Source organism: Scomber scombrus, chromosome 20, assembly GCF_963691925.1.
Source record: "Scomber scombrus chromosome 20, fScoSco1.1, whole genome shotgun sequence".
Taxonomy (NCBI): Eukaryota; Metazoa; Chordata; class Actinopteri; order Scombriformes; family Scombridae; genus Scomber; species Scomber scombrus.
The window spans coordinates 4365799-4378751 of NC_084989.1; the positions used below are offsets into that span (position 1 = coordinate 4365799).

The 12953-nt window shown below is 40.3% G+C and overlaps 1 protein-coding gene across 2 annotated transcripts in view; it reads right to left on the reverse strand.

Moving 5' to 3' along the window:
* Window positions 1-947: 947 nt before the first annotated feature.
* The window catches only part of LOC134002542 (microtubule-associated protein 4), a 112981-nt gene continuing 100975 nt past the window's right edge, over window positions 948-12953 (reverse strand). The window contains exons 14-17 of one of the 2 annotated variants that reach the window (XM_062441894.1): window positions 10016-10097; window positions 9536-9648; window positions 6294-6486; window positions 948-5791 (exon numbers count right to left, since the gene is read on the reverse strand). In XM_062441894.1, the coding sequence (XP_062297878.1) occupies window positions 5787-5791; window positions 6294-6486; window positions 9536-9648; window positions 10016-10097 (393 nt within the window). In that variant the 3' untranslated portion in view covers window positions 948-5786. The other variant, XM_062441893.1, reaches the window with a different exon arrangement.

Sequence of the window (12953 nt, forward strand, 5' to 3'; positions counted from 1 at the left end):
TTCAGTAAAGTTTATTAAGCAGCAGTATTAAGTGTTAGCTGACATTCGCTGCAACAGTCAGTTTAAAGGACCAGTGTGTAGAATTTAGTGATATCTAATGGAACTAATTTGGCAGAAATTGAATGTAATATTCATACATATGTTTTAATTGGTGTAGAGTCCCATGAAAAAAGGAATTTTTTTCATTACCTTAAAATTAGTCCTTTATATCTATATACAGAGTGGGTCCCTTTCTGCAGAGGACACCATGTTTCTACAGTAGACCAGAATGGACAAACCAAACACTGGCTCTAGAGCAGTGGTCTCCAACCCTGCTCCTGGAGAGCTACTGCCCTGCATGTTTTAGGTATCTCCTCACTCTAACACACCTGATTCTAATAATCAACTCGTTATCAAGCCCTTTGACGAGCCTCAGCTGCTTGATAACGAGTTAGAGTGAGGAGATACCTAAAACATGCAGGGCAGTAGCTCTCCAGGAGCAGGGTTGGAGACCACTGCTCTAGAGGGTCTTTTGCATTTCCTGCAAGTTTCATGGCTACCATGGATTCTCCTATTTGATTTAAAGGGGAGGTGGGAGGTGAGGGGTATTCAGTTATTTGCAATCTCCAACCTCACCACTAGATGCCACTAAATCCTACACTGTTCCTTCAAGCTATCACACCAGAACAAGTGTCATTTGCAAGAAATTTGATTTTTCTCAAAAAATTATATAGCCTCACTCATAAGTCCTAAGGAACTTAAAGTACTCTCTCATAGGTGTGTCCATTTATGAGCTGATTAAACCTTTTTCCTTTTAGAGGAGGATAATTTACACTTTCATCATTTTTAAAATACAATATATGGAGTTCAGGTGCTCTAAGCAAAGGTCCAATCAGAATAACCAGAAATACCTGTGCAGCAGTGTCTGGCCATTGAAATGATCTGAAGCAGAAGAAAACCGAACATAATTGAGAGTTTTAGTCCATTTTATTTCATGTTTAATAATCACATCACTAATTAACAAGTAATCACAATAAACACTTTTTTTCCAAACCAAAAAATAAAATTCAAATTAATGAAAAAAAAAAGAAAAAGAAAACACACACACACACACACACAAAAATAAAACAATAAGGAGGTTCTGCAAATGACATAGTAAGTCTACCTAACACATCCCATTGTTGTTTTTCAGCATGCTCTGCAGGTACAATAGGTGTTTATTAGCTAGTGTTACACTTGCATGTCTGGTATGAGCGTGGCAGCAGTAGATGAAGCTCTACGACACTCCTCGGATAGATCGCGGGAGCCTTTTGTTACACAAGCCAAACCTGACAGCTACAGTTAGTCTTCTTTTAAATCTTAAAACAAGGGTGTGTTAGGGTCTCGGTGTGTGTGACTCTCCAGGGCAGACCGCTGCTCTTTTAGTGCCATATGTAATGGACAATATGAAATTGATATGCTGGGGCAGCAGTACTCCCAAATTACAGGCCTTTACATTGACCTCTACACTTACTGCCTGCTTCTAAAGAAATTGCCAAGTCCACTGTGTGATACTCAGTGTCAGGATTCCGTTGTGTTTGCTTTTAGTCCCAGTCTGCTTTGCTTTTTTTTATTATCATATGAACCTGCAGAGGTCACAGTATTCTGAAAGAAAAGTTTACCAGCTAATCAGAACATTATATTCATCTCTTAAGACTGGGCTTGTGCTCATGTTTTAATAGTATGTAGGCATCAGCCCACGTGACGAATTCTGTTTAAAACCTCTTGAGTTAGTGAAGCTTTATGAAGCCAGTTAAACATTTCTATATCAAGATGTTGTTACAGGGCTGTGAGGAAAATCTGGTTTTATGAGATTCTCAAGCTGGCTTTGTAACTGTTGTATAGGGGGTTCAAATCCTCGGAGAAAAACTCCAGGACCAGTTTGCGAAGCCGCACAAACCGAAATCGTAAAACCCCCCTCCAACCGTGAGAGCACAACCGCCAATGAGGCTACAGGAACACAACGATAAATACATATACAAAAGTGTTGCGTCTTTAGTACAATATATCTCAAAAGACATTCTTTCACTTCAGCGGCCCCTTTCTAATGAAAAGGGCGGACCTTTTCAACAGTTATTTCGCCATACTAATAATTAGAACAAAGAGTCATAATAATCATGATAAAATGTTCTTCCCCTTTTCAAAAAACCATTAAAAGGTACATGGACATAAAAGCTGTTCTGAACAACCTTGAAACCCCCCCCCCCCCCCCCCCTTTACACCCACTCCCACCCACCAAACCCCCCAAGTTGCCGCTGTACTTTGTTTTGTTCTTGATTTTCGGGCCAATAAGAGAGCATCAACAATAAAATATCTATATACATCTGTGTGCAATCTCATAAGTAGTGGTAAGTAAAACCCCCAGGGGTCAAAGCAAAAGCTAAAACATGATTGTGGGACAGGCACGAGGAGAAATCGAACTAGGCAACAGCCCTGGCACAAAAAACAAAGAAGTCCAACTATTTGATGACGGCTGCTTTTTTTTCTTTTCTTTTTTTTTTGCAAGACTCAGTCCTCGACTGGCAGAAAATTGTCCAACATCTCCAACATGTCCACTTTCAGAAGACATTCATTAGTTATTGCCCATTTCTGTCAAAAACACAAAAAACAGGATTTTTCTTGTTTGGTTGTATTGTGTTAATCAAATTGAAAGGGTTTCCTGTGTCGGACAAAATAATGACTGAATCTAAACTGAACATGATTTCAATAGTAGAGGAAAAGTCCCGCCGTTCAGTTTATTGCTCAGTTTATGTCATCACGCAAAAGCTCATTCATAGTGAGGTCATTTGGGATCACTTACTAATAGAGGAGTATTTGAATAGTTAGTTAAACACCACCACTCCATCACAGTGAGCCCTCTTTGATATTTTCGAACATTAAGGTGCAGTTTAGTCGCGTCAAAGCTTCTTCACCAATCATTATTAAAGTGACAATTTGAATTAAAAAAATGATGTTATGTCATCTCTAAGGGGATCTTGTTAGATATCTGACAAAGTATTTGCCATGATATCAATGATATTTGTGGAATTATATTTAATTCTACTCATTACTCAAATAAAATATATGTGGTGGAGATGTTTGCACTGCTTATAATAATATAACCAAAACTGTCAGTCGTTGTATCCTTTTTTCACTAAATTTGTGTTATAACTAGAGCTGGGTATTTTTGCCACCGTCTGAAACGTGTCTATAGCATTGAGTGTCTAAAAGTGAAAAGCTTGCAATGAATAGTCAGCCTGATTCATAATTGTGTTTATTTAAGTTTTTGTGTGGCTGCTTGTGTAGCATTTGAGAAGTTTGGCTTCTTTTCTTAAATGACACAAGGGTTTTGTAGAGAAAAAGTTAGAGCTAAAATCAATAATATAATCAATATTTATTTAACATGTTGCATGTACACAAAACTCCTTTATAAAGTGATAATTTATCAGTGTTTGTTTCACTGCCACCAAGTGGACAAAAACAATTACTGCAAGACTAAGATATTGGTAATTATTGTTTTTGTATCATTCGCAGTACTCAAGCAATCAGCACAGGTATTGAACATTTTGAAATGATACCCAGCCCTTGTTATAACACTATACTTTAAAACTGAGTGAGGATGCGATGCAGTGATGGCCGGCAAGCTGATGATGAGCAGAACCAATTTTACTCGGCTATAGATCACTGAAATAATTAACTATCTCATGAGTAGTCCATCTCTGTAAGTTTGAACCATGGAGTCGCCTGCACCTAGTTTAGAATTAACTAAAAGTAAATTAAGAGGTGAAACTGCGGAAACAATTTCTTCCTGCCCATCACCGCTACAGATCGCCCCAGGGGGTAGACACACGGTACCAAACCACAACACTTGAGTCATAATGCACATAGGCTTTCAGCTCTGGGCATGATATTATATTATCTGGCCATGCATTATAAAAGGCAATTGGAGGCAACAGTTTGAATACATTGCTACGAGAGAAGAGGAATAAGCCACATGTTCCACTGCCAACAAGAAAAGAGCTGAACACATATCGGAGATGTTTTTAAAAAAATGTATTCAGCTGAAAGCTTTTGTCAACTGCCAAACAACATGCTACCATTACCCTAATAGAAACACCTGAAATGGGACAAAAACCATGGCTACAAACGACTACCAGGACACCTTGATTTACAGAATCCTCTTAAAACGCCGAGCTGCATTTCCTCAACAGTGATTTTCTCTTTCTCTGAGCGATTTTTAGGCATCGTCCTCGTTTACTGCAGTTTTCAGGTAAAAAGGTCAGGAGGCACAAACGAGACACACAGCTCCTTTTAACTTCACAGACATTTTATGTATCTGCAGCATTTTAAACGTCTTCCTCATCTCCTCTCTGGACTGCACGCTCGGTTAAAGCCTATCCACTTAAGCGACTCTCTCTATCGTATTTCAAACACCTTCAGGTTCCACGTAACTTTTGCTACTTCGCCGTAAACGTAAAACACACCTCAGAAAAACGCTTCTTTTTTTAACCCTTCTGGCAACACCTCCTTTTTCACATTCTTCCTCCTTCTGTATGTCATCTCTTTCTTCACTGTGTGCGCCTTGGTTTTTACAAGAAACCTGTGCGTTTTTTCTGATTTTTCTGAATGCTATCGGAAAAAGAAAGACTGCTGTATTGCTTATACAGGAAGAAATATACATACATAATTAAAACCTTGTTTGAAAATTAAAAACAAGAACTAGGAGGGAAAAGAAAATTCGAGAAAAGACAGAAAGTAAGATCAGATCAGAACACCGAAAGCTCATTTTTACACAAAGTTTGTCACTCAAACACATCATCACAAACACAGAGAATAAAGAGTTAAACAGCCTAAAATGGTTCAAATAGACTACTCGTTGTCTAGCTTTGTTTTTTTTTTTTTGTGTGTGTATCAGCTTGTTTATGGAGTGATTGATCCTAAAATGGAGAGTGAAGAGAGAAGAGGAGATGATGAGATGGTGGACCGTGAATTACTATGATGTTACGGAAGCAGAGAGTCGGTGGTTATTGGGAACAAACAACCCCTAAAAGTCACAAGGAAAAGAGAAGCAATGTATGTGTGTGTATGTGTGACAGGAGCCATGGGTTAATCCAAGAGGGGGATCTCCACATCATTCAGTTGACAAATGATCTACTGTTTTTTTTTGGGCAGGGGTGTGGAGGCGGGATGACGCAGGGTACAAGGGTCCGCCACCAGGCCGTGGGTAACCAACAGTGAGGAAACCTTCCGTCTTCTGCTCATTTCCTTTCTCGTAGATTCCCACAGAGGCCCAGTCTTAGTCTATACAGTCACTTCAGACAAATATATTTAAGGTGGGGGGGGGGGTTAGCAACGACGATGAGGGCGATGGTGCATGACGATGAAGAGGCATGACAACATGATACTAGAGTGGCAGATCTTTTTAGATGAGTCATAATTAATTAGAGCTTAAAGATAAAAGTGGGGGGATGGTGGTGTAAGAGCTTGATAGGGTCAAGAAAGGTCAAGATCCCTTTAAGGGGCTGCTGTTGTCCCCCTGGACCTCCCCCTGGAGATGCAGCAAGGAGGGGGCAGAGGGGGAGCTGACACAACCCGCAGAACCCAACGACTCGTAGAGGGAGATACTGCGTGGAGTCGGGTGTTGTTGTTGTTGGTGGTGTTGGTGTAGAGAATAGGAGAAAAGGTGTGGGTGGGGTCGGTTGTTGTCCTGGGGGGCTGGCCAGGTGACGATGTCGGCGCCGTGGTCCGTGCGAGAGCGAGCATTCTCGCGGAAGTTGAGCTTGAAAGACTCAATCTGCAGCAGAAAGGTTGAAAGGTAGTAGGGTGGGGAGAGAGAGAGAGAGAGAGAGAGAGAGAGACAGCAAAAGAGAGAGGAGAGAAAGTGAGAAAGAAAAACAGGAGACAAAGATAGAAAGAAGGGAGAAGATGGGGGGTAGTTTTGGAGGGGGGAGTTGAGATGAAGAAGGCACAGGGGTAGTAGAATTAGATGCCTGTAAGATAAGAAGTCAAAAGATGACGGTGTGATCAGGTGCTTTGGACTGCCCACGACATGTTGAATACAGTACAGAGAGAGAAACATTAACACTAGATGCAGTCACAAAGACAACTTCTTATCTCAGTTAACTCTCACACACTGTTAGTACATTTATCACACAGTATGTTATGTTTGAGATGTTTCCTGGCGACAGGATATCGTCAAACATACTGTTGCAGGTCGCTGGGCAGCATTGGCATCTCCTTCTCCTGCGTTTCCTTCACGGGAATCAAATCCTTAACTGGCAGACAAACATACTTACTTGTCTCTGGGATGCGTGAGTCCAGAACCTGGGGCTCCCGGAGGCCCTCACTATCACAGGGAGCCCCCTCCTTCAGCCCATTCTCCTGGGCAGCGGGGCTCCCCCCTTGCCCTGGCTCGGAGCCTTGGGCTGGGGCCGGGGTGCCACTCAGGGGAGTCTCATTCCCCTCTGTTGTCTCCTGGGCCCCCTCAGCCTAGAAACACATAGCAGGGCGTGTCAATCGGTGAGGATGGGGATGGAACAACCTGGCTCCAAATCTCATAGATCTACATTTGTTGCCTTTTTTTGTCATTTTGAGAACAGAATATAGTTGTTGGGAAGTGATTCACAAAATAATTGGTGGACAGTTTGTGATTGCAGAAATCGAACAATACAGATTTCTTTCATACACATTAACAGATCTGGAGCCAGATTAAAGGTGGAGCAAACAATAATAACTGAAGCAAACAAGCTACAATGTGAACATCTGAGCGTGTCCAATGAACGCAATGACAGACAACAACTTTCAAATCAAAGCAGTTTATAATAGAAAAAAAGCAGATGTAAAGTGCAAAATATGTAGAAATTGTGGTTTTCCTTAAAGTAAACTCTGTTGGATATGAATATATGAACAGTGGATGTCAGTGGAAATATATATGTGTAGAAAAAGAGCTTCTAAATGGCTGAATTTCTTCAATTTACACAAAGTTCAACAATCAATAAGAATGTGCCTGCACATGCTTTAGATTGAAAGACCCTACATATGTCTTTACACTTGAACTCCCTTCATAAAATCATGTTTCAATCTGTATATTTATCAAGAATGCTTAAAAAATAAAATAAAGGTGTATTCCATATTTTTCTAATTGTCAACAAATCGTATACTATAATACTTTATACTTCCTACCTTCTCTACCCTGTCTGTGTAATGCAGTCCCAAGCCAATTTATTTCTTCTAAAGACATACACAAATTTATAGTTTTTTTTTTAGCAAACGTTACTCAGACAGGAGCAAATCAAAATCATGAATTTCTTGGGGACTACTTTTAGCAGCGGAATAATTTACATTTTGGTGCTCTATTGGGCATTTCTGGCAGTACGACGATGTAATGTGGGATTATGGTCATGATAATGATGGAACATGTTAACCAGATGTATTTTAACACTTTTTGGACAACAATGGAGCTCTATTGTACAAAGGAATAAGACACATCAGACTTTGGATACATAGAATACTTGTTAGAAGATTCGATTCAGCGTTGGTTTGACATTTGTTGACAGTATGAAAAACATAGAACATCACCAGGTTTATCTTTGAAAATGTATAAATGGACACCCATCAGTAAGACACACTTAATTATTTCTTCCTAAACAGGTTCAGAATAAAAAAAAATGACTGCTTTTGTTGGGAGGACAGTATCAATCGGCATGCAATATACTGTTATGAACAGCACAATATCTTTTATCTTGTTGCTATAAAGACTGCATGTTTCAAAGCTCTCCAAAATAGACTATACCCAGACAGATTATCATGTGAGTGCTATTCTTAGCTGTTTGTTTTGATAATGCACTTTTGCCTAAAATGATGCCTGGGCGTGCAAAACTGAAACAGCGAAGATGAGAATGTGAGTGAAGGATGTGCTCATGCAGTGACCATGAAACACAGATGGGCTGTCATAGGCTGAGGGGTCAGGTGACATCACAAGTGTTCAATTTGCCCCCCCCCCCCCCCCCCCCCAAAAAAATGTATTTTCTCTCTTTAAGTTTGCAGGATCAATCCAAACTATGACCCAGCATATAACTTAAATCTAAAACTTTTGTATCAAACATGTACAGCCTTGTCTATGTGGTTACCCATCATGTCTACGTCCCTTCCCTTCTCCTAATTCCTCTCTAAGACAGAGCTGAGCTGAGTAGTTTCCTGCAGTGGAGCTCATAATTTCACAACAGAAGGTCAAAAAGTCAAGCAGGGACAATCTCCTGGTGTTAGAGGGTTCAGGGTTTGAGATGTTTCAGGTTGCTGTAAGTGGCTTATGACACGCCGTCACCATCAGTGATTGTAGCTCAAAGCCGCTCAGCGTCTTTTAGATGTCATCATGAACACAGTGGGGAGACGAGACAAGGATGAACATCCTGAATCTATTTTCTCCTCGCACACAAATATCTCCCCTTTTTATATATTAACATGCAGGCACAGGAAATTTAGGAAGTGAGTCAGCAGCAGAGGGGTTCAGACAACCATCTTCTTTGGTTCTGTTCTCAGAAAGGAGATTTAAACTCATTCATAAACTCATGTTTTCAGTTATACAAAATCTGGGGACAATCATTAGAATGTCGGTTGAAGACGGGTGAAGTCATTTTCAAAATCAAATCATTTTCAGAACATATTTTCAATTCCTGCAGTCACAATGTTCCAAAAACTCTCGTACAGACGATACACAAACAGTAACTGGACACCACACACTGGATTATACTTCTAAACACTGTAGCAAAGTCAACCACCAGTCAACCACTGGAGGTCAACAGGAACAAGACTCTGACACTGACCTCTAGTGGTTAGAGGCTCCTTTCACTTAATTGCACCTTTACTGTGTGACCAGTTTTTGACCTCCTGCTCACGTCTATGACTTCACTAAAGTAGAAGCTTTTACTTTACTGAAGTAACAGCTCAGTGAATAAACCAAAAGGTCTCAGTCAGCTACTGAAGATCAGACATCAAAACCTTTTCAGACTTTGGATATAAGAGTGAAATTTGATACCTTGTACAGGTTTTTGTGTGTGAATTCTTTTTTTGTAAGTACACTTACAGAATTCTGTGCCAGCCAATGTATTCTGTATTATATCATATCATCCTACACAGTCAAAGTTTTTGCACATACCCGTTCACACCTCACATTAAAGGAATTCATTGTTGTAAGTGTTGAAGCAACAATACTGGAGGCCAAGCGCGCACACGCACACACACACACACACACACACACACACACACACACACACACACACACACACACACACACACACACACACACACACACACACACACACACACACACACACACACACACACACACACACACACACACACACACACACACAGTAACCATCATGACTAAACCAAGAAGGTGCCACTGTTAGCTAACAGTAATTGGGCACAACACTACAACACACTGCAGAAACTACTAAAACACATCAAATAAGGTCCACAGTGACCTTAGTTTACAGAAAGAGAGGCAGCGTGTACACAAACGAAACATTTGTCTCACCTTAATGTTTCCTCCGCCAGGCGCATGGCTCACATTGTCCATGGAGCCCACTTTGGACTGAGCCTTTTCCCTAAAGCTCATTTTGTGGGACTCGATCTTCACGACGCCACCGCCTGCAGCAGACACATGTAATCAGTCTGACTATACACATTCAGTACACGTACAGACAGCCTATACATTCACGTGGTTTAATACAACATTAACGAAGAGATGTTTAAGAGCCTCTACCCATATTGATATTAATGGGGTGGACAAAATATTAAAAATTCAACTACATCCCAAACTTCAGCCTCCAAGATCACCGTCAAATTCCACATTTACAACAAAAACTGAACATTATAACAAAGGTGGGATTTATTGCAGGGCTGTTGGATTAGATTGCGTCACGTTTAGCTTTGTGTACCTAATTAAATTGCAAACTGAGAGATAGAGCACACAGCAATAAAGCTTTTTGAGTGAATAGAGCTTGCTCAAGCTCACCAGGCTTGTGCTTGATGTTGTCCTTGGAGCCGCACTTTGACGTCACCTTGCTCAGATCAACCTTCTTGTTGAGTATCTGCACCTGTCAAGTGTTACACAAATCTTTTTTATCATCAGTGTTTAAAAAAGTAGGCTCGAGGGTTAAAAAAGAAAAGTACCGTACATGTGAGAAGTTGGTTTGATAGAGACATTTGGAGAAACCTGCTCTATTAAAGGTGCAGTGCGTAGAATGTAGTGGCATCTAGCAGAACACATTTAGTGTATAATCACCTGGAAATAAGAATAATTGTATTTTTGTTACCTTAGAATGAGCCCTTTATATCTACACCTCTTCCATGGAGGCCAACATGTTTCTACAGTAACCCAGAACGGACAAACAAAACATTGGCTCTCAAGAGGGTCACATTTTTCATTTTCATAGGTATCCTACATGCTTGAAAAGGTGGGGTTGAGGGAAGTGGTATTCATTTGGTTGCAATCTGCAACCTCACCACTAGATGCCACTAAATCCTACACACTGGCCTCTTTAAAAATCCTTTTATAATTTTAGGTTTCCATCTGAATGCAGCGCAATTATAAACAAATGAACAAAATTGTCAAAGGATATGCAAATTGTGCACTTTTTTATCCACTACTGTTATAATTATCAAATGTTAGTCTCTTCATCAGACTACAGAGATCTGATGTGTTCGTCATTTAAGTCACATGATTCATATACAGTAGAATATGATTTATTTGTCTGTTTCCATTGCACTTTTTTCATATTTTTTTTTTTTACACCAACTTTTCCACCTCAACCAAGTATATAAACTCTTTGGGGATTTTTTTCTTTCTTTCAAAATTCCATATTTTTCTATGTCCACATTGAAAATGTGCACAGAAACTGATGGATGAAAACACACTTGAGGATCAGTATTGATCTCAAGACATAGAGCCATACATGGTGTAATATAAACAATCAAAAACCAGATGATAATTTGAAGATTCTGTTGCTTCCATTGTGATGTGGCGTAGCTGAGCTTTGCCAATGCAGACGGCTTTCAACAAAACTGCTCTTTAGTGCTGGTCATTAGAATGCACAGGTTCCACTCAACAATCAAAAATACATTACACGCACACATATTACAACTGTTGTACATGAGCTGCACAGATGGCAGGATCTCCCTGTAACAGACAAGGTACAAAAAAAAAAAAAAATACAGACATCAAAAGAAGAAGCTCAGAAGTGTCATTTCAGGAAAACCACAAATCCCAAATGAACCCGTCTGCGGTGATACTGTCCTCATAAAACCTGGGAGCCTTCAAAGACTCACAGCCAATCAGAGGCCGGTGGCGGTGTTTGATCACTTGACTGGTGTTTAGTAAGTTAGTGACAGGGTGGGACAACACAAGAAGAGTTTAAAGGGAACGAGGGGCTCTGAAGCGGGTTGTGGGGAAGAGCTGGTACATGAGGCTTGCTAGCATGCTGTCCAACAACACAAAGTGCCGTCGACTTTCAACCAAGAGCAGCACTTTGTGATGGAGGCCGTGAGCAGGTCAACTTACTTATGCTAACTAAAGACTGGGGACCTTTTTTTTTTTTTTTTAAATGTATCACTCCTTTTTCAGAAGTGAGTAAGAGATTAAGGTAAATATTTCATCTTTAATCGAATTGTTTGACTAATTGGCCCTGTGCCTACGAGCTCTGGTCATGGGCCGGGTAATACTTACATTCCCTCCACCAGGAGTATGCTTCATATTGTCCTTGGAACCCAAGCGTGAGCCAACGTGGCTGAAGTCCAGCTTTTTGGTGACTATCTGAACCTACATGGACACAGCATAGCAGCAAGAGGAGGTGGGACAGGAGAGCAGTGGAAGGCATGGAAGGGAAGAGAAGAAGAAAAGACAACAGGAGAGAAAGGGAAGAAAAGAGAAGATGAGGATAAAAAAAGAAGGGAGCGGTGAAGAGGTCACCACCACAGGTAGGGTTAGAAAAGGAGAGGACAGGAGGGTGGTTCACCTGTGCATAATCCAACATGCCTTCAAATTTGGTTTATTTTAGATGTGCCTGATAAAAACTAATGGGTAGTTAGGCCGTCTTCCGTGGTTTATCTGGCTTGTGCTGCCAGTTAAATCGTGAAAAAGTGACAGAAATCGTAAAGGATGGGATGATATTAATATACAGTTTATCCAAGTCTGGAGAGAAGGAAAACCACAAGGCCACACACATGCAACACAACATATATAAACTGGACCCTGTTATTATGGAGAAACGTCACATTTATAATGGAGATTCAGTACGTTCGTTAGCACATTATATAAAAATACAGACACCTGATTTAAAACAAAAAAGATTAATGATAGGTTACACTGGTAGAGGTCAATATTGCATTGTCCTCTTCTATAGGATATATTCACAAAAATCCCCAATCAAACACACAGTCACATTTGTCAGCAGTGGGCCACAGCTCAGTGCCATGACATTCACACCTGAATCCTTCTGTTTTTCACAATGAAAAACTAGCAGGAGTCGCTAGTTCAGGAAGCATGTGACCTTTCACTGGCTTCCCACCTGAGCCACTGCTGGATGCACAAATGTATAACAATGAAAACCCCACAGCTAGTTGCATTTGGCTCTAGGATAGGACTATTATTGGACACATTCTGGGCAAACCATTACAGATTGATAATAACAGTAGTTGGGAATATGCACTTTCTCACCTTAGGAGAAAAAACATTCATGAAGGATACACTTTTTATCAGCTTGTCAATCAACTGTGAAGCTCTTTGAACTACATTAACCTGTATGAAAGGTGCTGTATAAATAAAGTTTGGTTTATTGATTGTTATTTGAAATACCAAACCATTACTTCTGTGTTTTCCCCCCCCAACTGCTTCAAATGACACACATTTTAAAGCATGCATGTAATATTTCATATTGTCTTGTACTCCATTGTTG